General features: G+C 42.2%; 2 protein-coding genes across 4 annotated transcripts in view; one reads left to right on the top strand and one right to left on the bottom strand.

Moving 5' to 3' along the window:
• Window positions 1–18,911, bottom strand: part of LOC124127932 (leucine-rich repeat-containing protein 15-like) — an 82,072-nt gene extending 63,161 nt beyond the window's left edge. The window contains exon 1 of one of the 3 annotated variants that reach the window (XM_046491328.2): window positions 18,782–18,911. The gene's annotated coding sequence lies outside the window, so the exon portion shown is untranslated. Of the gene's footprint in view, window positions 1–18,431; window positions 18,697–18,781 lie in introns of those variants that run through there. The other 2 variants (XM_046491330.2, XM_046491329.2) reach the window with 2 other exon arrangements.
• Window positions 8,957–11,895, top strand: LOC125372040 (high mobility group nucleosome-binding domain-containing protein 5-like). Its single transcript, XM_048380913.1, has 3 exons — window positions 8,957–9,014; window positions 9,577–9,629; window positions 11,401–11,895. Exons 1-3 carry the CDS (start codon window positions 8,957–8,959, stop codon window positions 11,893–11,895), a joined length of 606 nt encoding a protein of 201 aa, XP_048236870.1.
• Window positions 18,912–25,982: the final 7,071 nt, after the last annotated feature.

Below are 25,982 nucleotides of genomic sequence, written 5' to 3'. Positions count from 1 at the left end.
TCTTCACCCTGTGCAATATAGGACTTTATCTTCACCCTGTGCAATATAGGACTTTATCTTCACTCTTTAGCTGACAGGACCATCCTGATAACCATGATAACATTCCAGCTTCCTAGCAGTCCTAGCAGTCCTCGTCTGACCGGCCACTGAGATATTTACTGACTTCACTGGCATGAGACACCTGAAACTGTTGATGTTGTGACAACTATCTCACGTATCATTTACCCAGCCACAGATCTGTATCAACAACAGCTTGTATCATCAGAGGGATACAAAACATGATACTCAGGAGGATGTTTCATAAATCTACAAAATTACAATTTTCTCGTAGGAATCACCAAGAAAATCCCTACAAGGCCATATTTGGGAGTTGGGGAAATTTAGTTCTTAACATGCTTAAGATCAGATACTCCTAGTATTAAAAAAACACAAATAAATCCTCTTTTATAAATTTTACGGAAAACACACAAAAAGCCTACAAAAGAAAATACAAAATTCGAGGAAATTTAGTTCTGAAGATCAGATACTCACCGTATTAAAAAAACATTAATATAACCTCCTTTATATCTTGTACAAATCTTACGGAAATGATACCCAAAAAAACACAAAACAAATTATAGAATTCCAGGAAATTTATCTCTTAGGACCAGATACTCATTTTATCCAAAAAACACAAATAAATCCTCCATTATATTTTTGATAAATAATTACACCAAATCACAGCCTTCTCATGTAAATCACAAAGACATAACTAGAAAGAAAATAGGGAAACTTAGCATGTAAAATCAGATACTCCTATATATACACAACCCCATGCTAACCCTCTATACCCCTGTCATTACATCCCCATGGATTCACAACCAAAATCCCTACAAAACAAAAAATAACAATCTGGGAAATTCAGTCCTTCAGATCAGACACTCATTATTAAAAAGCAAACAAACCAAAAATCCTCCTATATCCTACAATATGAAATCAAAAGAACAAATATCATGTTTATAAGACAGTGTCAAATTCTCACTTTGAACTTACAGTATACAGAATTCCTAATTACAGAGCGTGGTCATCCCCTGGGTATGTCCGGCTGACTGTATAACACCCTGCCTGCTTGTAGGGACAATCGTGGGTGCAACTCGGACCTTGGAATCCCTAAATGAGAGGGCAAACATCCCCCGGTGGAGTCAGGGGCCGACAATGCACCACAATGTCCTAAGCATCAAGGCTATCACATTAGCCCCTAATAGGGGGGACTTGGATCAGGGACCATCTCAAATGTAAAACTGTCAATTTGCAGTTGAAGGGTCTGAGCAGAGATTTCATCTTGGAGTAATATTTGAGAAAATAGAAAAAGGTTCATGCATAGTACTTATGTGGGTATTAAACCTGGTTTTTTTGTGATGCAATGTTTGGGTAGCCTAGTAGTTAAACTGTGGAACATTGTCCTTTGAACTTGATACTCAATTATGCTTTTCCAGTTATGGTGAGACTTTGTTAAATGCAGCCATGGACCGACTGTTAAAAGTTGCTAAACAAAAGTCAATTTGTTTTACCCAGTCACTCTTCACTTTATCTAAAATCCAGTGAGTCTCAAGTGAGTTATTTTTGGTTTTGCAAAACTGGAGGATATATTTCTTTACTTCGACAGTTTTAGGAACAGATTTATTGATTTTTCAAAACATGTTGGCCATAGCCAGATTTTTGGTTTTTTATAATGACATCATTTTCACTTCTCCGTTATAGTTAGTGTGTTCATGTTTGAATGGGGGATATAAAAAGCTCAATGAACAAAATAATCTTTTAATTTTTCTGTTAATTAACCATTACGGTTGTTAAATATTGCCAAATATAGGTCTACACTATTTTCCAATTTCAACATGTCTAATTTGAAAGAAAACAGCAGAAAGAAAGAGAACAAGCCAATTTAAAAATCTTTCTGCCATTATTAACCAGTTAGCTGTTGAGATGCCCCCTCCATCCCCTGCCCTGCTCCCTGAACCGGAGCTGTCATTAACCCCTTCACTGTAAACAACAACTGAGCCATGCTGTATTCAGGAGCCGGCTCAATCTCCCGACAGCCTTGATGAGGTCGCTCTGTATTTATCAGCTGATGAAGTGATCAAAAGAAGCCTAATCAAGTGCCCTTTGAAGAACAGGGGGTTGGTCTGATGGCCATGCTGCTTTCATGGGAGGCCGGAGGGATGACGGGGAGGGGATGGACTGACCCCTGTCCCTTTATGCTAGAGGGAGGGTGCATTCACCCACAGGAATAGCTTCAGGGTAGGGCGTCGGGTGGAAACGGGTATTAAGCATCTGTGACCCTTCACATTTTAAAGACCCTTGTCATGTCTGGGTCAGTTCGATTTTGAAAAGATGGCTTGTCATGGGTCTCGATTTATCTGATAACGTCAACACTTGCAAATTTAGGGGGAACCAAGTTTAATTTTAGGATTCGGAGAGAATGAAAAGATGCTATCGACACTTTGAACTACAATAGAAAAAGAAATTTTCACCATACATGCCATATGGTGGAATAAATGGTTGAAGATTTGAAATTCCTGTCTCCTGTCTAATTACATAACATATTGGACCCGTGAAGATCCAGGGTAGAATAGGTCTTCAGCAACCCATGCTTGCTGTAAAAGGCGACTATGCTTGTCATAAGAGGCGACTATCCAGATCTGGTGGTCAGGCTCGCTGTCTTGGTTGATGCATGTCATTGTATCCCAATTACGTGGAACGATGCACATGATATCAATATGGATTGTCTGGTCCAGAATCAATTATTTACAGACTGCCATCATATAGCTGAATATTGCTGAGTGCGGTATAAAACAAACAAATAAACAACATGACATATTGACACAGTAATACCGAGACACTTCATACATGTGAATCGAGGAAAGATTTAGAGAGACTAAATTAAAACTCACTTTTCATTTCTGCAAACGATATACATGTTTCCTAATTTTATTTATCAACAATCTTGCTGTTTTAGATTGGGTTTGGCTTCATAAAATACATATATTCCAGAGCCATGCAGCAGGACTAGGTATAATGCTTGCCAGGATAGTGAGATAGTTTGGTTTTACGCTGCTTTTAGCAATATTCCAGCAATATCACGACAGGGGACACTAGAAATGGGCTTCACGCATTGTACCCATGTCGGGAATCGAACCCGGGTGTTCGGCGTGACGAGCGAACGCTTTAACCACTAGGCTACCTGACCGTCCCCCTAACAGGATAAATCTGAACACTACAACATCTCACGACCATAGTTCCTAACATAGGTGATCAATGTGTCATCACGACCATAGTTCCTAACATAGGTGATCAATGTGTCATCACACCACGATTCAAACAATCCTTTCATCATTAAACTCTTAAGCCTGTCCAATAAAATGATTTTTACTGTTGGTCGAAAAATATGTAATCCCCAATGTATAATATACAAGCTGAATCTGTCACTGGAGATTAGGGCTGTTCTTGGCATAGTAGCCGGCAAAGACAATGATAAACGACCGAACAACGCTCTCTGTTGTGTGTGACGAGCCTCCGAGGGCTATATCAAGGAAGTCTGGAACAGTAATTGAGTGAGTGAGTGAGGTTTTACGCCGCTTTTAGCAATATTCCAGCAATATCACAGCGGGGGACACCAGAAATGGGCTTCACACATTGTACCCATGTCGGGAATCGAACCCAGGTCTTCGGCGTGACGAGCGAATGCTTTAACCATTAGGCTACCCGACCGCCCCCTAAGTCTGGAACAAGCTGTGTTGATTCAAACAGGTATGACTTCATTATCTTTGTATTGTAGGTGAATCAGTCACTTGGATGTAATGCTGATTTGAACGCTATTTAACATGTTTGCTTTTTACCCGATGCAAATGCTGTATCCTATACCCTATACTTGTACAAATTGAGAATGGATACAAATAATATACATTTTGTTTGTTTGTTGTTTAACGCCGAACTCAGCAATATTCAGCCAAATGATGGCGGTCTGTAAATAATTGAGTCTGGAACAGACAATCCAGTGATTGACATCATGAGCATCGCTCCCGCCAATTGGGATACAATGACATGCATCAACCAAGTCAGCGAGCCCGACCACCCGATCCCATTAGTCGCCCTTTACGACAAGCATATTCGCCTTTTACGGCAAGCATGGGTTGCTGAAGACCTATTCTAACGAATAGAATACGATGGCAAATAATTGAGGATGCAAGAAGCTACGGCGATGGAATCACTGAAACTAATAATAATTGTAGACAGTATGCTACATAGAACTGATATTTTTACTCTCAGAAAAAACTACCCAATGAGGCCTGGGCAAGTAATTGAATTTATATAAAAAAATGTCCACGCAAACACTTCCCCTCTCCTGCTCCATGTTAATAATAATTCATCTCAATGATAAAGGTAAATCCCTTGATCCAACAGCAGGTCACTGCGACCTTACTGTTAAGAACCAAGTCTACTTATGACTGATATATTGACACTTGTTATCAGGTCAAGGCGACCTTTCAACACAATCAGTATGTATTTAAATAGCTCAGACAAATTGAAACTGATTTAATTTCTGCTGTTTTGATAAAACACAATATTTTCATGAAATCGAAACAGTTTCATGTTAACCTCAATAATAAAAAAAACTTTAAATGTCCCAAGTCTTGAAATTGCTAAGCATGATATGGTCAAATATTTCTTAATTCTTTCAGGGATTATTCTAGGATATTTAACCGAGTGCCAATGACAGGAAAAGTATTTTGTCCAAAATTGTCCAAAAGTATTTTTATTCATATTCAGAGGAAGATTATATCATACATGTTCCAGGGCCTCAGTCCATGTAAATGTTGTATTCAGTAATTTTCTCCATTTTAGTGAAATTTAATCCGTGAAATTCAAATCACCCTGAACATCTAAAACATTAAAAATGTCATAAAGAATGAGAATGGATATTTTCCTTTTTAGCTAAAACTTATTTGCAATGGAGTGTGGTCAATAAATTGGGGGTGTTTATCATGTTTATGGGAGAAGCCATCAGATTTTAACAAATGTCTGGTCACTAAAATTCATAGAAATTCGCGGAAGATTCTCACCCTGCCTAAAGAAACTATTTCAAAAACCAGAATTGTGATTGGGGGGTACCCAGAAGGATGAGATGATATTATGAAACCTAACACCAAATATGACCTTGGGACTGAAATACTCCCCAGGGAGCTGAGATAATAACGGACACGATCCATTGACCAGGATAATGTCAAAAGCTTGAGCAAACGCAGTGTGGAGTCTCACGCCATATAAACAGCCTATTATCATTTATTAATCCTGTGTTTATATTTACTTTTGTTGTTATAATCCCTACAGTGTCCACAGCACACCGACAAGCGTGATCAGGTTTTATAGTATCAAAGTCCCACAGCCGTATAACGGCTTGGTGTTGCAAGTATAAACCCAGTGTCTAAATTCCTTCCCTTTGTGACCTGCTAAAGACCTGAAACACTAACCGTGTGTAAAGCACTTCTTGGGGAATTTAAGCACGCTTTCACGTACACGACGTTTTTTATTGAATTAAATGAGCAAACAGTGGAAGAGCTCTGCTACTCCCGACAGACCCACGTGGTTTTTACCCCGACGAGTGAGCTTACAGGACATGGCTGGTCTGGCTTAGATGTATTAAGCCCGCAAATTTATGCTTCTGCTTCATGAACATGAATAATAAATTTTTATTTCTTTTCTTTTTTTTAGCAATATTCCAGCTATATGACGGCGGACTGTAAATGATCAAGTCTGGGCCAGACAATCCAATCCCGTTAGTCGCCTGTTACGACAAGCATAGTCGTCTTTTATGACAAGCATAGTCGCCTTTTACGGCAAGCATGGGTTGCTGAAGACCTGTTCTACCCCGGATCTTCACAGGAGACAAGCATGGGTTCCTGAAGACCTGTTTACCCTGGATCTTCACGGGTTGAATGATATGTGCCTATCACATATGCACAAGAAAATCCAATCCTCTGTATGATTGAAAGAATATCACTCCTTGACATCATGTTTGTAGTTTTGTTTCTTCTTTCTTTAATTCTCCTGCAGTGTCTTGGTATATTGATCAAAAGAAACACACGAAATTTATCTTTTTGTTTTGACCTCAAAAACTTTCAAATAAACATGAACTAACTGGGATTTTTAAAACAATATAATTTTTCAAAACATATTTTTTCTTTGCAAATTCTTGCAAATTTATTGTCATGAGCCACAGTTCCTATGGATGCAGTGCTTGTCATAAGAAAGACAATACTGGGGATTGGGTGTCCAAAATGACCTCTAAATATGGCCAGGGCAGTGATAAGGGATTGTTACTCAGTATCTTACAACGTTACATGTTTGTTGCTCTAACCATCGGGAGTGTCCATCAGACCTGTTTTGAATGAGTTTGGTTCACTGTTTCTTTGGACAGAATTTCATACATATCTGCACATTATTGTGGTGCAGGCACACCAAGAATTACATTAGGGCCAAATCTGGGATTAAATCCTTGATCATAGGATCCTGGCATGTCTAAGGGACGCAACTCTGCACATGGAATTCAGGTGCATTAGACAACCAGGCCACCCATTTCCCCGTCAGCTCTTAAAACAAGCGGACTGGCTCTGTGGTCTAGTGGTAGAGCGTCCGCCTGACGCGGAAGGTCCGGAGTTCGATCCCCAGTCGAGTCATACCAAAAGACGTTAAAAGATGGTTCTTGTTGTTACCCTGTCTGGCACTCGGCTTTAAGGGGCTTAAACACGGACTGGTCAGCTCGGAGTCAGTATACTGTGTCTGAGTGGGGTATTCACTGTGGCATGGTATCTCAGTGAGCTAGCACTATAAATCGGCATCAGTCCGGACTAGTACAAGCAGCCACACACACACACATGTGCATGCACGTCGCTATATAAGTGCAATAATCTTGGACGCAAAGTTAAACCCCATTTCACCTCACCTCACCTCACTTTTGGAGAGAAAAAAGACGTGTTTTTAGGCTTTCCTGTCATCAAAGCCTGGTCATATGCATGTATACACAGTTTGCTCCAGTTTACTACTTTAACTAAAGCACAGCTGAATCTGAGATAGAAAACCCAATGCATACACAGCATACCATCACTACCACCCTTTTGGTACAATACAACACAGAGGCTTAAAGCATGCTTGATTAACAGATGTTTGGGAATGGGCATGTGTCTGAGTGGGGTATTCATGTTAAACTGCGGCATAGTATCTCAGTGGGCTGGCACAATAAATCGGCATCAGTCCGGACTAGTACAAGCAGCCACACACACGTGCATGCACATCGCTATAAGTGCAATAGTCTTGGACACAACATTAAACCCCATTTCACCTCACCTCACCTCACCTCACCTCACCTCACCTCACCTCACCTCACCGTAAAACAAGCACCAGTGTTTAGGGAAGCTGTTCCCGTTGCGAAAATCTAAAAAAATGTACGATGCAAGTTGATTCTGTGTCTTTAACTCCCATTTAAACTGGCAACTAGGTAAACTCTAGAAGCACATGCTGGGGACTTGTTAAACTAGTTTGTGAAGCCCCATTGATGTTTACACTCCGCGTATCTCCAGCTCTTCAACACTCCAGGCCTTTCTTGGGGAACAATAACCTCGTGTTTACCCCAACTTCTCATGAATATTCATGTTTCCTGACCCTGCATATTAATTAGCCTTTAGAGTTTGTACAATGATGTCCTCACAAAGCTTTGATCACAGGGAGGGATCAGGCTGAGGGGCATTTACAACATACTGAATAAATCACCAAAGTTTCAAGGAAAACAATGCTTTAATTAAATTACCCTTTAACCGAAACAATGTGGTGACTTTTCTGACACCTCTTGCTTTAAGCTTGTGACCTGTGACAATTAACTTGTCTCACAAGGATCTTCCTTTAACCCCTTTAACACCTTTTAAAGAAAACCAACTTTCACCGACCTGGTTGATCTTCCCATAAGCAAGGTAAGTTTGTTTGTTTGTCTGTTTGTTGTTTAACGCCGCACCCACCAATATTCCAGCTATAAGATGGAGGTCTGTGTAAATAATCAAGTCTGGGCCAGGCAATCCAGTGATTGATATCATGAGCATCTCTCAAATAAAAAAATTCACCTTTAAACATGTTTAACGTACCAATATTTTTCAATGATTAAAAAATGTCAATATGTAGTAAGGTTCTTATTCATTAGTTGTTAGCAAGTGAATTAGTAATTTTCAAATGCATCACATTTTATGTTTTTGTCCACTTTTCATTGTTTTATGGTTAGCTTATTACCTTAAGTATTGCATTAATGTTACTATCCCATGTGAGACAATCACAGCAATGCACAGTGGCACATCGTGGAATACGGAGTGATGTCCCCTGTATATCTAAAGAATACCATTGATAGTCATGTAAGGTGAGGTGAATTGTGGTTTAACCTTGCCATACAATGACAAGCATGTCATTAACACAATGTAGATGCAGCTCACACAGGTTAATGGTTGAAGTTGGCAGGCACAACAAAATACCCAAATGTTTAAGATTATGTAAACAATGTTCTTTAAATGTTGTCGAAGATGAATTTCATGTTCTACTTGTATGTTGTAAATATGATAATTTAAGGAAAAAATATATTGAACAGAAATACTATGTACATCCAAATACATACAAGTTTATCTCTTTAATTTCACATGTGAGCAAAACGGCTATACAAAATCTCTCTCTCTTTATATATCATGCCATGTTATTAAGAAATGAATCCTTGTAACATTCCTAACCGCTTCCATATTGTCATGTATTCTGTACTATGGGCCTGTGGCCTTACAGTTATATATGAATAAACTGATTGATTGATTGATTGATTGACAAGCATGCATGTGCGCTGCTTGTTCTAGTCCGGACAAATGCTGGTTTTATAGTGCTAGCCCACTGAGATACCATGCCGCAGTTTAACACTGACACCTCCCAGACAGAGTATAATGACTCCGAGCCGACCAGTACTTGTTAATCCCCTTCCTGGCAGGGAAACAACAAGTACCATCTTTTAACATCTTTTGGTATGACGGTGGCCAGGGACCAGAGCTCCAGATAAGCTTTTGGTGTTGTGGGTATTTTACCCATGCATTTTAAAATCATTGGGTATCAGTAATTCTATCTGCGTATTCAAAATTCTGTTTCCCACTAGTTTTTACACATGTGGTTATTTAAGTTAAATATTTAAAAACACTATTCATCTAGTCCCTGCAAACTGGTGTCGTGTGGGTTCGAGAGCTTTATAGGACTCAAAAATACCACGATACTTCCACAAGAAAGTGTGATGGCAAATGATCATGATGTGAGTGTCATCGTGGAGTTTGGCAAGGTTGACGGAATGCCCGTTTATAATTTCAAAATAAGTTGCTGATTTGCTAATCGAATACGCAGGGTTACTTCACAATATTTTGATAATACGCACAAGTTTTATTTTCTTAGCGTATCTGTAATGTTTGTTGCGTATTTGATGCGCTTGGATTATATTTTACTGCGTATTTCTGCATTTCTGATGCGTATTTCACGCAGATACGCAGCCTATCTGGAGCTTTGAGGGACTGAACCAGAGGATCACTCTCCAGGTAAGCGCTCTATCCACTGGACCAAGGACATGGTCCAGTTTCCAGACAAACAGGGTCCACATTAACAAGGTTCCAGTGTACACGTATGACTAGACTAACACCTAGTCTCTGAAATGAACATATCTTACAGAAAAAAACAGTTGTTAAATTAACTTTTTTTTAAATATAATAAAAAGGAGCCTGAAGACTCTTCATTTTCAGATACTGCAGTAATCTAGACTTGCCCACTATTATAGACTTGCATGGGCTGTATTGGATATATTTGTATCAGGGGTCTGTATGACAGACTAATGCATGACCAACACTAAACATTTTGTCGTAGCCGCCTTCTCAATGTTATTGGTTACCAGAAAAAGTGTTTACGGACAGGCATGTGTATCCTATTTCTAACTCAATGGAGAGACCCAGTCATACACCAGTCTAGCCTGGCCTCAGTTGGCAAGGAAGAAATCTGTGTTCCGTACCGGAGACGAAGATACCTTAAAGCTTAAAGAAATAACCTGTGTTTCCAAATACATTGATTTCAAATGAGTCACATTTGTTGTTTTGGGTCAAATGCAGAAAAGTTTACAGCCATACGTTTCATGGTCTTTGAAAGGCATTTAGAAGTGATACACATTTAAAGAAGAGAATATATGGATGTCAACTTCTTTATTGTGAGGAACACAACGTCATCAGGTGAATGAATGCCATGAGGCAGAGAGCATATATATGTACATGTAAGGACAACAAAATTAATAAGATAACAAAAAGTGGAAAATAACAAAGGGTACAAAATAACAAAGGAAGCCAACAGATGATTGGCGCTGATAGGTGCTTAGCAATAGACCATGGAAGCCAACACTTAAGTTATCATAGATAAGTAATTGGTAATGGAAACTGGGCAAACAGAGGGGGTGGGGTGGGGGGGTGGGGTAGTTAGCACTGATAGGTGTAAGAATGGACATCTTATATATACATGATATATGCTCTCTGCCTCATGGCATTCATTCACCTGATGAAGGAGTAAGCATATACTCCGAAACGTTGTGTTCCTCATAATAAAGATGTTGACATCCATATATTTCAAAGACCTAAAAAATCTTAATTTATTTTTTATTAAATTTCTAATACCTTCACTTGGTGGTGAGTATGTTTGGTGAAATATGTATGAAACTAATGAACATGATGAATGACTTCTATTTGTCAAAAATATATTACATGAATGATTTCAATGATTTTTATCTAAGGGTTCTTACCTAGGAATCCTAACTACAATGAACTAAGTGCCCATGGTAGGAAAATTGGGAATTCAGCATTATTTTGTTTAAAATCATGATTATTTTTAAGTTCTTATTTTTTTCTTTCTCAAACGTTTCATGATTCACGTTGATATTTTTAACAGGACATAGGGGCCACTAGCTTCTGGTACCCTGCAACATACGGCGTTGTAAGAGGCGGCATCATGGATCGGGTGGTCAGGCTCAACGACTTGTTTGATGGCATGTCGTAGTAACCTGCTGACACATATCATTGCTTATACTACTGGTTATCTGATTATTTACAGGCTGCTGTCATGGTAACCTGACAGCATGGGAAATTGTTTATAATATTAATCACTACACTTTCTTGATTATTTACAAGCTGTCATCACATAGCTGGAATACTGCTGTGTTTGGCATTAAACAACAAACAAACAGAAAAGCGTGAGAGTAGGTGAGTGAGTGATTGTTTTTCAAACCCTGAGAAAGTGTTACTCTCTGCATGTGTGGTGAAGGGAGAGGGGGATTAGGGGGAGGGGGAGAGAGGGGAGGAGGAGAGAGGGGACGAGAGAGGGGAGGAGAGAGGGAACGAGGAGATAGGGGAGGAGAGAGGGAACGAGAGAGGGGAGGAGAGAGGGAACGAGGAGATAGGGGAGGAGAGAGGGAACGAGAGAGGGGAGGAGAGAGGGAACGAGGAGATAGGGGAGGAGAGAGGGAACGAGAGAGGGGAGGAGAGAGGGAAAGAGGAGATAGGGAAGGAGAGAGGGAATGAGAGAGGGAACGAGGAGAGAGGGGAGGAGGAGAGAGGGAACAAGGAGAGAGTGGACGAGGAGAGAGGGAACATGGAGAGAGGGGATGAGAAAGGGGAGGGAGAGAGGGACCGAGGAGATGGGAACGAGGAGAGAGGGGAGGAGAGAGGGGAGGAGAGAGGGGAGGAGAGAGGGAAGGGTCAAGAGGAGTCCAACTATGAGAAACGGGCAATAGGGATATTAATAAATTCATCCATATCCTATTTTGATTCATGACATTGGGGTCCACATGATTTTCAAAAGAGGAGGGGGAACAGTCGAACCCCAACTCACTTCCACCCTCCACACACAGGTCTATAAATCAACACTGACTGTGTCACAACAATGTCTGCTACACCATTCCTGATTACACAAAGGATGAGACGCCTTGTCACCACTCGGGACAGGGAGATAACAGTAAATCCACATGGTTCCCATGTGATCACTGCATCCTAGCCCCGCAATCCTTCCATCAGACAACGCAACATGCCATGAGGCTGCCCCATTTATCTCCCTAGGTGTCAAGCATGTGTTAAGGTGTCGCTAACACCTTAAATACACCTGTAACGAGTGGACAGGTAATGAGCGCGGCTAATTTCAGCCTGAATTGCTGGGCACGCCGGCACTGGTGTAATGTTTAAACATTATCCCTGGAATTCAAACAAGTTTGTTTTCTGAGTGGACACCTGTTTGTTGAGTCATTAATCTCCAATGATCTGTAAATGTGACATGAATTTCAGCAATCCCCTGGGGTTGAACACAGTTGCCTGACTTGTCAGAATTGTTGTTCAGCACGCTACTTAGTCTCCCGGGCATGACAAGATTGTGTTTTCAAATCGACTGTTCTTTTTGTCTGAAGAATGTTTTAGTACAGTTCGGTGGTGACTTTAACAAGTTTAAGTGAGTTAACCTGACCATAATTGACAACACATACAGGGGGAAACAGCCTACTCATGACACGGTAGGAAATCAGTTTTAGTTTGTTTCTTGTTTCCCGCTGCACTCAGCACTATCCACTTGTATCACGGCGTTCTGTAGTGAGTGAGTGAGTGAGTTGGGTTTAACGCCGCTTTTAACAGTATTCCAGTTATATCGCGGCGTGTCAGCTTAATGTGGGAGGAAAGCCCGAAGTGATGCAGGTCTCAGACGTTTACCACTTCGGTGAAACCCACGAGCACGGGTATGGTGCTGACAAACCTAGAAACATAATCGGGGCGAACTGGGATTCGAACCCACAATCATAGGTTTCTGGCGTGCCCAAGGGATGCAACTCTGCACAGCGAATCGGGCGCCTCAGACGACTGGGCCACCCGTGCCCCCACGGCGGTCTGTAAATACCGTATTTGACGTAATAAGCATCCCGCTCTAAAAAGCGCCCATGGCTTTATTTGCTAATATATTGGCTAAGTGAACAAACCCAATTAGCACTCCTTCCGATTGATCAATGTACACAAGACTTATTTATTGGCGTATAATACGCACTCGTGTGTTATATGCACCCTTAATTATGGGCAAATAAATTCTGGAAAAATATATCTGTCGTATATAAACATTTAAGGCTGTCGGCATAAACCACAAAATTTATCTTTTAACTCTGTTTTTTCACCAAAATAATATTCTAATAAGAGCCCCCTTTTTCTAATCTGAGAGCGCCCCTGGACGCTTATTATGTTGAATACGGTATTCAAGTCTGGACCGGAAAGTCTAGTCACTGACTTCATAAGCGTTGATCAACGCATTTGGGATACGATGATATGCATCAACCATGTCAACAAGCTTGGCCAACCAATCCTGTTAGTCACCTCTGACGACAAGCATGGGTTGCTGAAGACCAATACTAACCTGGATCTTCATGGGGGAGACAAGCAAGGGTTGCTGAAGACCAATTCTAACCTGGATCTTCACGGGGGGAGACTAGCATGGGTGGCTGAAGACCAATTCTAACCTGGATCTTCACGGGGGGAGACAAGCATGGGTGGCTGAAGACCAATTCTTACCTGGATCTTCACAGGGGGAGACAAGCATGGGTTGCTGAAGACCAATTCTAACCTGGATCTTCATGGGGGGAGACAAGCATGGATGACTGAAGACCAATTCTAACCTGGATCTTCATGGGGGGAGACAAGCATGGATAACTGAAGACCAATTCTTACCTGGATCTTCACGGGGGGAGACAAGCATGGGTGGCTAAAGACCAATTCTTACCTGGGTCTTCACGGGGGGAGACAAGCAAGGATGGCTGAAGACCAATTCTAACCTGGATCTTCACGGGGGGAGACAAGCATGGGTTGCTGAAGACCAATTCTAACCTGGATCTTCATGGGGGGAGACAAGCATGGATGACTGAAGACCAATTCTAACCTGGATCTTCATGGGGGGAGACAAGCATGGATGACTGAAGACCAATTCTAACCCTCGATCTTCACAGGGGGAGACAAGCATGGGTTGCTGAAGACCAATTCTAACCTGGATCTTCATGGGGGAGACAAGCATGGATGACTGAAGACCAATTCTAACCTGGATCTTCACGGGGGAGACAAGCATGGGTTGCTGAAGACCAATTCTAACCTGGATCTTCATGGGGGAGACAAGCAAGGGTTGCTGAAGACCAATTCTAACCTGGATCTTCATGGGGGGAGACAAGCATGGGTTGCTGAAGACCAATTCTAACCTGGATCTTCACGGGGGAAGACAAGCATGGGTTGCTGAAGACCAATTCTAACCTGGATCTTCACGGGGGGAGACAAGCATGGGTGGCTGAAGACCAATTCTAACCTGGATCTTCACGGGGGGAGACAAGCATGGGTTGCTGAAGACCAATTCTAACCTGGATCTTCACGGGGGGAGACAAGCATGGGTTGCTGAAGACCAATTCTAACCTGGATCTTCACGGGGGGAGACAAGCATGGGTTGCTGAAGACCAATTCTAACCTGGATCTTCACGGGGGGAGACAAGCATGGATGGCTGAACACCAATTCTAACACGGACCGTCACAGGGGTTGTTTTATTTGATAGGCATCAAATATGCCGATGCGCATGATGAGGGCTTGATCTAGCTATATCGATTATATAAGCGTGCTTCAGTGCAACTTACTGCAACTTGATCCCGATAATGCAACCTATATTTCATGTGTACTTGCACCTGGTGCACGGCCAAACTTAAAATGTTTTGTCCACCTTACTTGGCTTGAATTTACATAACAGTGATCTCTGACACAGTCTCTACTTCTCTTTATGGAAGACTATTGACTCTACTGTTAGGTTATCACTAATCCCAGAGTTATGTGTGGTTTGCCATGGTTTCCTGGGCTTAAGTGAGGTGAGGGAGCGGGGTGATGAGAGAGCGTGGTGGTGAGAGAGCGGGGTGGTGAGAGCGGGGTGGTGAGAGAGCGGGGTGGTGAGAGTGCAGGGTGGTGAGAGAGTGGGGTGGTGAGAGCGGGGTGGTGAGAGAGAGAGAGCGGGGTGGTGAGAGCGAGAGCGGGGTGGTGAGAGAGAGAGCGGGGTGGTGAGAGAGAGAGCGGGGTGGTGAGAGAGAGGGGTGGTGAGAGAGAGAGCGGGGTGGTGAGAGAGCGGGGTGGTGAGAGAGAGAGCGGGGTGGTGAGAGCGGGGTGGTGAGAGAGAGAGCGGGGTGGTGAGAGCGGGGTGGTGAGAGAGCGGGGTGGTGAGAGCGGGGTGGTGAGAGAGAGAGCGGGGTGGTGAGAGAGAGCGGGGTGGTGAGAGAGCGGGGTGGTGAGAGAGAGAGCGGGGTGGTGAGAGAGAGGGGTGGCGAGAGAGAGAGCGGGGTGGTGAGAGCGGGGTGGTGAGAGAGAGAGCGGGGTGGTGAGAGAGAGAGCGGGGTGGTGAGAGAGAGAGCGGGGTGGTGAGAGAGAGAGCGGGGTGGTGAGAGAGAGGGGTGGTGAGAGAGAGAGCGGGGTGGTGAGAGAGAGAGTGGGTTGGTGAGAGAGAGGGGTGGTGAGAGAGAGAGCGGGGTGGTGAGAGAGAGAGCGGGGTGGTGAGAGAGAGGGGTGGTGAGAGAGAGAGCGGGGTGGTGAGAGAGAGAGCGGGGTGGTGAGAGAGAGAGAGCGGGGTGGTGAGAGAGAGAGCGGGATGGTGAGAGAGAGCGGGGTGGTGAGAGCGGGGTGGTGAGAGAGAGAGCTGGGTGGTGAGAGAGAGCGGGGTGGTGAGAGAGAGCGGGGTGGTGAGAGAGAGCGGGATGGTGAGAGAGAGCGGGGTGGTGAGAGAGAGGGGTGGTGAGAGAGAGAGCGGGGTGGTGAGAGAGAGAGCGAGGGGTGAGAGAGAGAGCGGGGTGGTGAGAGAGCGGGGTGATGAGAGAGCGGGGTGGTGAGAGTGCAAGGTGAGTGAGTGAGTGAGTGAGTGAGTAGTCAGTCAGTCTTATAAGCATATGCTGTTTTTAGTAATATTACATCTTCCCGAGGCAAGAGAGTTAACTGACTTTAAAAGTCCAGTTTCCACCCTTGCCGAACTAGGCTGGAATTCCTGGGCTCGATCCTAGCGCCACCAGTGGCTATTATGAGTTATGTCCTTTCTATGCCTCTCCTATTGACCAATCAGATTCAACCTCTCGTATCACTTGCATTTGCTTCAAACAAAACGGCGACGCCCACTCAACACAATCTGATTGATAATCAAGATCTATTTTGTGATGAAACGAGTCTTACATCGCAAAGTGCATCAAATCACGTGAGCACCTTGATTAAAAACATGAAAAGATTTAGAAAATATCTGTTGACAACGAGTTAGCGGTGCACATGCTTTGCAAATCCTGCAGTCGACCGAAATCTGCATGACAGTTTACTAACCGGATTTCGATTTCAGTGCGCGATTTTGATTGGACTATGCATAGACTCGTTAGTCCAGCCAAAATGTAACTCCATAATACCAGCCTAGTTCGGCAAGGGTGGAAACTTGGACTTTTATAGTCAGTTAACTCCGTTGCCTCGGGAAGATGGTAATATTCCAACAATAGCTGGGGACCAAAGATATAAGAACATTTAAAGTGTTGCTTCGACTTACAAAAGCAGGGGTCCAGGGGACCCCCAATAATAAATTTGAAGGGTCCTAGCAGGCAGTGTGAGGGTCCTGTAAAGTAATGAAAATGAGTAGTGTGCTGTTCATTGTGGGACTGGAATGACTCAATGATCACGTGGAGTTGTGGACAGAGGTCATGATTGATGGATGAAATAACAGACACCCACAACTGCTCTTGATGCGCTGTGGGTACAATCAATATTACTGTACGTCCCTCGGGACGTAGTACATTCTCTTCCTGCACTAATTGGGGCGAAGAGACGCAACTCTGCACAGCAAATCGCCGTGCCTTAGACAACTGGGCCACCTGTGCCCCCCACTGCTAACATATACACTGACATGATATATATATAACTAGGATGTCATTCATCAGACACTTGAGTATCAATATATCAATTAAAAAGTATCACAATGTTAAAACTATATATCAATTAATAATAAGAATTGTTATTCTGTATATGAATAGATGAAACATTCCTATCTTGACTGGCAAATACTCGACATATTGCTAAATATGAACTAGGCGGACCACGTAAAACTTAATAAATATAAGCGTTCCTGTGGCAATGACATAGTACTTGAGTATCGATATTCATTAATTTGTAACCATACAGTATCAGTTCTATCACATAAAAAATGTTTTTGTATGTTTGTTTGTTGTTTACTGCCGCACTCAGCAATATTCCAGCTATATCAGTGGTCTGTAAAATAATCGAGTCTGGACCAGTCAATCCAGTGATTGACATCATGAGCATCGACCCACGCAATTGGGATCGATGGCATGTATCAAATGTACAATGACATCCCTTTATATAACTGCCTTGCACAGTCTGGTCTATCTTGGAACTTTTCCCTACCCAGCCAAATTATTATGGTTATAATTTTACATAATATTTTTAATGTCATAACTCTATATTAATTTTATTGATTTTTTAAATGTCCCTGCATCAAGACAGGTAATTTAATTGTCATTAAAGGGCAAGTTCACACGGAAATGAACCTATTTTTCTTGTACTTTTTCCACATTAAAAGTGTTAACCTAGAGGTGTCAAAGACAAAAATATAAAAATATCACAATTAATTAACATATTTTTCGCATTAAAACGATTTATATTTTTCACATTTACCAAGTGTTCTATTTCCACAACAAAAACACCATGGCTTATGCCCCTTGCAATATGACGTCATTGGTGCCAATTGATAAACATTATGACGTCATCATGCTTTGTTAGAGCCGCTTCACGTGGTGTAGGTACAGGTGTGTGATTCTAGCGTCTCAGATGCCAGCCAGCATAGTGTTATGCTGAGTCACCACTGCGCCGGATTGTGTCGTAGGCCATGTTGTTTTACCGCAAACTGGTACTTGATATCTTTTGCGTTGAAAATAGACAGGGACCCAGTTGAATTGGCACCAATTACGTCATAATCTAAGGGGGATAACTCAGGCATGTTTAGCTCGAAAAACGAAGGCCTCATAACGGCATATCATTTTCACACTATTGTGAGCTTCCTACTTTCACTGTGAAAAAATGAGTGTATATTTTCAAACACAGATACTAATTAATTCTAAAATTGCGTTTTGTTTAGAAAAAGAAAGAAAGTGATTTTTGCGTGTACACTTCCCCTTTAAGGAGTTGCACGTATAATAATTTCACAAAAGACAAACGATATTTGACACAAATTGAAATCAAAGTGAGATCTTCAGATTAGCGTATCTATAGTGCAGCCATTGAGTTATGCTTACATTGACCTGCATGCGATCACGGAGCCCGGCGTCGACTGTCAATAAAAGCTTGTCGCTCCGACAGCGGTATACATGCCTGAAATTGTCTCCACGCAAGTAAAGAACATCTTACCCGAATCCCCACACTCGAACAAAAACATACAGATCACTGTCGATATCACACTGGGAGTCTATCGTGAGAAAAATATCCAGCCGCGACAGACAACAGAAACACCTTGCCCTACCCCAGGAAACTTTCCCTTCTCAACATTTCTCGGTCGCACCTGTTGAACGAACTCCACACGCGAGCCGCACGTGCTTGTTGAGTGTCCGAGAGGCTAATTTTGACCGTGATATTCAAATACACTTACCAGTTCGAACACGGCACCAAGAGTCCGTTTAAACACCGCTTCGATATCGCCGAAAACAAACAGGTAAGCGACTGTCAACACTCTGCAAGGTAAACTCCCAACGACGCCATGCTAGACTGATTCGGTCACGTGACCACGCTAAAGGTGGGCGGAAGTTGTTAATATTGTAAATCTTGATTGACAGGTGACCTGCTGGGATCAAAGGCGCCGCCTGGTGATTGGGAGGTGCTGATTGAGACATTCACCCGTTATGGCGTGCGACGATGCTTTTAACGAAGGACATGTTTTGGGGCAACGAGGCAGATATTTGTTTACATTGTTTTGAACGATATTGACTCCCGTGAAGTAAACTACAACGATTTCCTGATAGTATCTGGCTAGCTGCTCGACTATCAGTCGCGTTGTGGGGGCATGTAGGTGTTAGATGCGCGGTATGTTTTCGTGTGATAAGATTATTTCTTGTAATCAGAAGATATCAGTGTGCGGTGATACACTTTCAATTATTGTTGCGATTTTTATAATTGGACAGACAGGTAGGCCTACGGGAAAGTGTGTTACATGTATTTAAAAGCTGTCAATCAGCCAACAGCTTGGTTGAATTTGATAATTTAGACAACCGCGTCCCTCATATCTGATAAAGAAAAAAGACTTACTTTATTATGATGCTAAAGGTTATGTCAACAGCTGCCCCATCATAAAGATAAAGAGGTCACTAAGCGCTCTCATCTTCATCAGAGTGTAGAGAGTTATTTTAATAGATGCTGGGGAGTTTTTAATTAAAGGTGTAGGCCAAACTTAAAAAGTTAAATAATTGAATATTTTTTTCATTTGCGTTATTATTATTTTAAAACCTTGCTGCAGAATATTTAGGATAGTGCTTGAATGTTGTTTTACTCCACGTGCACAATAGCCCGACAGCCTGTAAATAATCGGGTGTGGGTTAGGGAAACTAGTGGTCGATAGCATGAACAAAGATCCCTGTCGTGGGGGTTCGATGATACGCAGTCAGCATGGTTACTTATGGTGCTTTATTATTTGACATTTTGTTGAAGTACCCTCCCCTCCCCCCTCGCGGTTATATGGAACTTCGAATTTAAACGGCATTGTAAAATCAAATGGACCTTTTTGCTCGTTTCTCCAGAATGTATTCACCCGTTTTGGATAGACTTTTCAAAAAGATAAGTTAATAGTAATTAAAAGAATAAAATTTGAAGTTTTAATCAATAACAATATTTACTATCCGCAGACAATATCTGGTAAATAATGTACTTGTCTCAAAATTTCGGACATTTTGTATTTGAGAGTGATTAGTAAACATGGCGGTCTTGTTTTGATTGATTTTCATTCGTAAATATTCATGATCAATATCTTGAAGATGTAACATGGGTTTCAAATTCAGCCGATGCTCGGTGTCCAAAAGTATTTTGTTCATATTTGGAAATATACTTATGTTTTCGAGTTTATTTTTTATTTCTGAACTTGCAGCAGTATATTATTAAGTCTAATATATTCATAGAAAAATCATTAAATGTATAAATGCATACATATCTGGATGTGCGTATTCACTTTCGTGGCGATAAATTTGATTTATGGCCTGAGAGGTCGATATGATTTGTATGACTGTTCCGAAGTGTTTGTCTGTGCAATTGTATTTCATCTGCAGATATCATAAATCGAACAGGGAAATTCAGACTCTAAGAAACGCCCTTGCATCAAAGTTACGTTCTTCACAATTGAAATCACAGCTGCGGAGAGGCACAGACTGTGCTGCATTTATTAATTATTAATTCAAGAATGCCTTTGAAGCTATGGTTCGTTGCCTTTATGTCTTCGTTTGACCATACTCGACATACAATGGTTCAATATTTTGCAAGGAGAAATATCTAATATTTGTTGTCGATGCAATAGATTTATACAATGATCATTTTTATTACCTTCGAGGGCAAAAATATCGGGGTTCATAAAAATCATTTATCATCCAAAACTGGCTCCCACAGGAGATATCGCTTGGATGAGATCAAGCGATATCTACACTGTAGATATCGCTGCAATGAAATTACATCACAATGCTTTGCAGACAATTGTGACGTCACCGGTTACCATGACGTCACAATCAAATGACATCACTAATGGCTCTGCTACTGAAGCTGTAAACAGTACTTTTTACATTGAAAACACTGCTAATTACTGTCTACAAATTGAAAAAAGTTGGAAGAATGATGTTGGATGATAAATAAATTCTCACCCTCGTGTCTTTTGATATCAAATATATCAACACTCGTTGATAAAAGTGGCAAAAATCCTCGGCAAGCCTCGGAATGTTTCCACTTTTATCAACTCGGGTTGATATATTTGATATCAAAAGACACTCTGGTGAGATTCTCTATATGTGCCCTAGGTTTATATGACGCCACGAGACAACAATGTATTGTTTTCGACATTGATGATGTCATTTGAATGTTATTGTGACCTAAGGTCGGAATGACGTCACACTAGAAACGACGTCATAGCTGAAGATTGTTGACGTCATTCGACAAATTGTGGATCCGCTGCTGTTGCGACTTGCTGTCCTTATAGGTAGACACTAAAATTCGTCTCTGTATGTAGAAATCCTCTACGGTAATAGATAGAACATTATATTCGAGTTCCTGTCATACTTTGTGTACGACACCCGAGCGAGAATTTAGACACTCGTGTCGTAAACATGGTATGACATGAACACTCATATAATATCCTTTTTTTATCATCGGGATAAAAAGATTGTGTGTGATAACTTTCCGATATTTTGTATTTTATTATCCAACATTGGTTTCCGCAAGAGATCTCGTTACAATGAAATGGTATCGCAAGACTTTGCAAAACAATGTGACGTCATAGACTACCATGACGTCACAATGAAATGACATCAGCAAGCCTCGGAATTTTAAACTTTTATCGACTCGTTTTGATATATTCGACGAGATTCTCTGCTTAGCGACCCCCAATGCTGATTTGTCACAGTGCTTTAGTGTTGCGAAAAATACGACGTGACGTCATCCATCGTTCATGACGTCACAAAGTTACTCTACGTCGTTTTAACAATAGGCTACCACCTTCATTGAGGTTTCCCTATGGGACCGACATTCATACGATTGTTGTTGTTGTTTGTTTTGTTTTTTTTGTTTTTTTTGGGGGGGGGTCATTTCCTTTTCTGCCTTAAAATGTCATAGAACAAGCTACTCAGAATTAAGGATTATATATCCCAAGGGACCTAAATCAGATAGAATTGGAAGATCGGTGGTTCAATCTCCGGCCGCGTTATACCAAAAAGATGTTCAATGGTACTAGATACCCTGTCTGGCGCTCGGCATTACGGGGCTAAAACAAGGACTGGTCGGCTCGGAGTCAGTATACTGTGTCTGAGTGGGGTATTCGTGTTAATCTGCGGCATGGTATATCAGTGGGCTATCACGCACGCACGCACGCACGCACGCACGCACGCACACACGCACATAATATTTGGAACTGGACGTTATATCCATTTCACTTAACTTCACATACATTTATTCATGTCAGACAATACGTAATTCCTGAACAACGCTCCTGTTATTGTCAAATAAATTTTTCAGTGATGAAATTGTTCCTCTTTATTCATATTGATTACAAACATTTCGATTTGTCCAGAAAAAATTAGGCTGAATTTTCTTTCAATACAGTTGCCTGTTGGTTACAACCATGCAAAGAAAAATCTGTTGCTCTCCGATATTCCCGTTGGAAGGAAGTCCCACGATTTGCACGTGCAAGATGTACGTGATTCAGGTTTGTAAATTCCAAGCTTGGTGTCATCATTTTGGGTCCATGGTGTTATGTAACTTGTATAAATAGGTTCAAAAAGTGACGAAGATTGCACTTTTGTTAAGTTCATAAAAGATTATTGCCTGTTTCCAGAGAACCCACGTTCTCTTGCTTTTATAGAATTTTGTTTTAGATGTATCTGGTCAGTGGGTGTTGTGTTTGTATTCAAGGGAGGTAAGTGTCGAAGGCGCGAATGAAATCACCACCTGGCAACGTTTAAAGGTCCGTGGCGACAGCGGTGCGAACAACAAAAGCACGTGGACTGGGAATCGTCTCAGTTGCCATAACAACAATAGACGCTTTGTTTGAGGTGGCGTGGAGAGGATATTTGTTGATTCAAACCATCTGTGTTGATACTTTAGAAAATTGGCGCTAATTTAAAACTTCCTTTCTAAATTGTACAGTGAAAGTTAGCTTTCTTTGATGGTGTACGAACTGGTTAAGAAATTGAAGCAAGATGGTGATGCTGGAAAACTCGATACAGGGATAGTTTGATGGAGGCGTTAGGATGAAGTATGGGATAAATCTAGACTAACATCTAGTCTCTGAAATCAGAGACCATATTATAGATTATTCTATTATATGGTCTCTGTTGAAATGAACTATTTTACAGAAAAAAGTTATTAAATTATAGTTATAAGATATAATAAAAAGGAGCCCAGAGACTCTTCACTTTCAGAAACTGCAGTAGTCTAGACTTGCCAATTACTATAGACTTGCATGGGCTGGGTTGGCTATATTTGTTTCAGGGTCTATATGACAGACGAGGTATGGTATTGTTAGAAACTGCATGTCTATGCCGATACTTCAATACAAACACACCAAAAAAACATTAAAGACATGTTCTATGTTTGTTTGTTTGTTGTTTAACGCCGCACTCACATGTTTCTATGATGCGGCCGAGGATCGAAACACGGACATCCCACTCTCTTGTAAGACTCCGAGCCAAGCAGTCCTAGTTTTATCCTTAAATGTCAAGCGCCAGGTAGGGTAACAACAAGTACTTCGACCCTTCGAGAATAGGTCTTCAGCAACCCATGCTTGCCGTAAAAGGCGACTATGCTTGTCGTAAAAGGCGACTAACGGGATCGGGTGGTCAGGCTCGCTGACTTGGTTGAAGCATGTCATCGATCCCATTTGCCTGGATCGATGCTCATGATGTAAATCACTGGATTGTCTGGTCCAGACTCGATTATTTACAGACCGCCGTCATATAGCTGGAATATTGCTGAGTGCGGCGTTAAACAACAAACCAACCAACTAACCAACTTCGACCCTCCCAGCAGACACTCTATCCACGTGACCAAGGAGGCGGTACGAGATTATAGATCACGACGGGATGAAGGGAAGCGCAGAATACCTAACATGATGATCAAAATAAATTGATTACGAAACGCACTTGCTTGTCAACTTGTGATTAGTAACAACAGCGTCCTTGTTAAAAACGCTGTTGGGTTAACTCCGAGAATACCAATCCGTGTTGTTCTAAAACAGCGCATAGCAAAGATGGCCGTCTGTCGCTGAGTGAGTGAGGGGTTCAACGCCCCCGTTAACAGTATTTCAGTTGTATCACGGCGTGTCAGCTTAATGTGGGAGGAAAGCCTGGCGCTCGGCATTAAGGGATAAGGGGCGGTCGGGTAGCCTAGTGGTTAAAGCGTTCGCTCGTCACGCCGAAGATCCGGGTTCGATTCCCGACATGGGTACAATGTGTGAAGCCCATTTCTGGTGTCCCCCGCCGTGATATTGCTGGAATATTGCTAAAAGCGGCGTAAAATCTCACTCACTCACTCATTAAGGGATAAAACAAGGACTGGTCGGCTCGGCGTCTTACAAGAGAGCGGGAAGTCCGGGGTTCGATCCTCGGCCGCATCATACGAAAAGACGTTAAACGATGGTACTTGTTGGTACACTGCCTGGCGCTCAAGGATAAAACAAGGACTGTTCGGCTCGGAGTACACTGTCAGAGTGCGGCATATTAGTGTGCTAGCACTAGAAAACCGGACTAGTACAAGCAGCAACACACACGAGTGCAATAATCTCGAACGTGACATTACACCCAATTTAACCTAACCTAATCTAGATCTCAACAACCGACCATACCTACTTTTATTACCCAAGCCATATTTGACCTCTGTATCGCCATCTAGAAAGGAATTCGACACTAGCCCGCTAGCCTGATCACATTGTCTTATGGCTAGACAGCTATTGAGTGAGTGAGTGAGTATGGTTTTACGCCGCTTTTAGCAATATTCCAGCAATATCACGGCGGGGGACACCAGAAATGGGCTTCACACATTGTACCCATGTCGGGAATCGAACCCGGGTCTTCTGCGTGACGAGCGAACGCTTTAACCACTAGGCTACCCGACCGCCCCCAGACAGCTATTGAGCTGTCATTCTACAAACAGTTAGTTGTTGTTTTTATGTAACAATATCCAAGGTTGGTTGGTTGGTTTGTTGTTTTACGCCGCACTCAGCAATATTCCAGCTATATGTCGGCGGTCTGTAAATAATCGAGTCTGGACCAGACAATCCAGTGATTAATATCATGAGCATCGATCCACGCAATTGGGATCGATGACATGCATGAACCATGTCAGCGAGCCTGACCACCCGATCCCGTTAGTCGCCTTTTACGACAAGCATAGTCACCTTTTACGGCAAGCATGGGTTTCTGAAGACCCATTCTGAAGGCGACCATGTAGTAATATCTGACATCTTGCAATTCTACCCAGGAATCAAAAATCCAAGGGTACTGTACAACGTTTAGTCGAATAAATTGTCTGTTTAGCTAGAATTTGTGTTTATTTGTTTGTTGTTTAACCAGCTATATAAATATAAAAGCGGTCTGTAGTAAACCGAGTCTGGACCAGGCAATCAAGTGGTAGACATCATGAGGTGAGGTAAAATGTGGTTTAACGTCACGTCCAAGATTATTGCACGTATACAGCGACGTGCACGTGTGTGGGTGTGGCTGTTTGTACTAATCCGGATTGATGCCGATTTATAGTGCTAGCTCACTGAGATACCATGCCGCAGTTTAACATGAATACCCCACTCAGACACAGTATATTGACTCCGAGCCGACCAGTCCTTGTTGTAGCCCCTTAATGCTGAGCGCCAGACAGGGTAACAACAAGTACCATCTTTTAACGTCTTTTGATATGACGCGGCCGGGGATCGAACTTCGGGCCTTCCGCTCTCCGGGCGGAACGCTCTACCACTAGACTAGGCCACTACAGGCGGTCGATAGACACCATGAGCATCGATCCATGCAATACGAAATGACATGCATCAACCAAGCCAGCGACGCTGATCTCGTGGTCATCTCTTACGACAAGCTCAGTCGCCTTTTACGGCAAGCATG

This window comes from Haliotis rufescens, unplaced genomic scaffold (genome assembly GCF_023055435.1).
Source record: "Haliotis rufescens isolate VD_foot unplaced genomic scaffold, xgHalRufe1.0.p SCAF_34, whole genome shotgun sequence".
In the NCBI taxonomy this organism is placed as follows: Eukaryota; Metazoa; Mollusca; class Gastropoda; order Lepetellida; family Haliotidae; genus Haliotis; species Haliotis rufescens.
The sequence above is the reverse complement of the archived record's forward strand: the minus strand, read 5'-3'. Positions and strand labels throughout refer to the sequence as shown.

What these genes read in the sequence shown, in the direction of transcription:
- LOC125372040 (XM_048380913.1), top strand. Translation starts at nt 8,957, where the DNA reads ATGCCGCAGTTTAACACTGACACCTCCCAGACAGAGTATAATGACTCC. An exon ending in TAATGACTCCGAGCCGACCA is followed by an intron (nt 9,015 to 9,576) that starts GTACTTGTTAAT and finishes TATTTCACGCAG; the next exon opens with ATACGCAGCCTATCTGGAGC. An exon ending in ACCAGAGGATCACTCTCCAG is followed by an intron (nt 9,630 to 11,400) that starts GTAAGCGCTCTA and finishes GAGGGGGATTAG; the next exon opens with GGGGAGGGGGAGAGAGGGGA.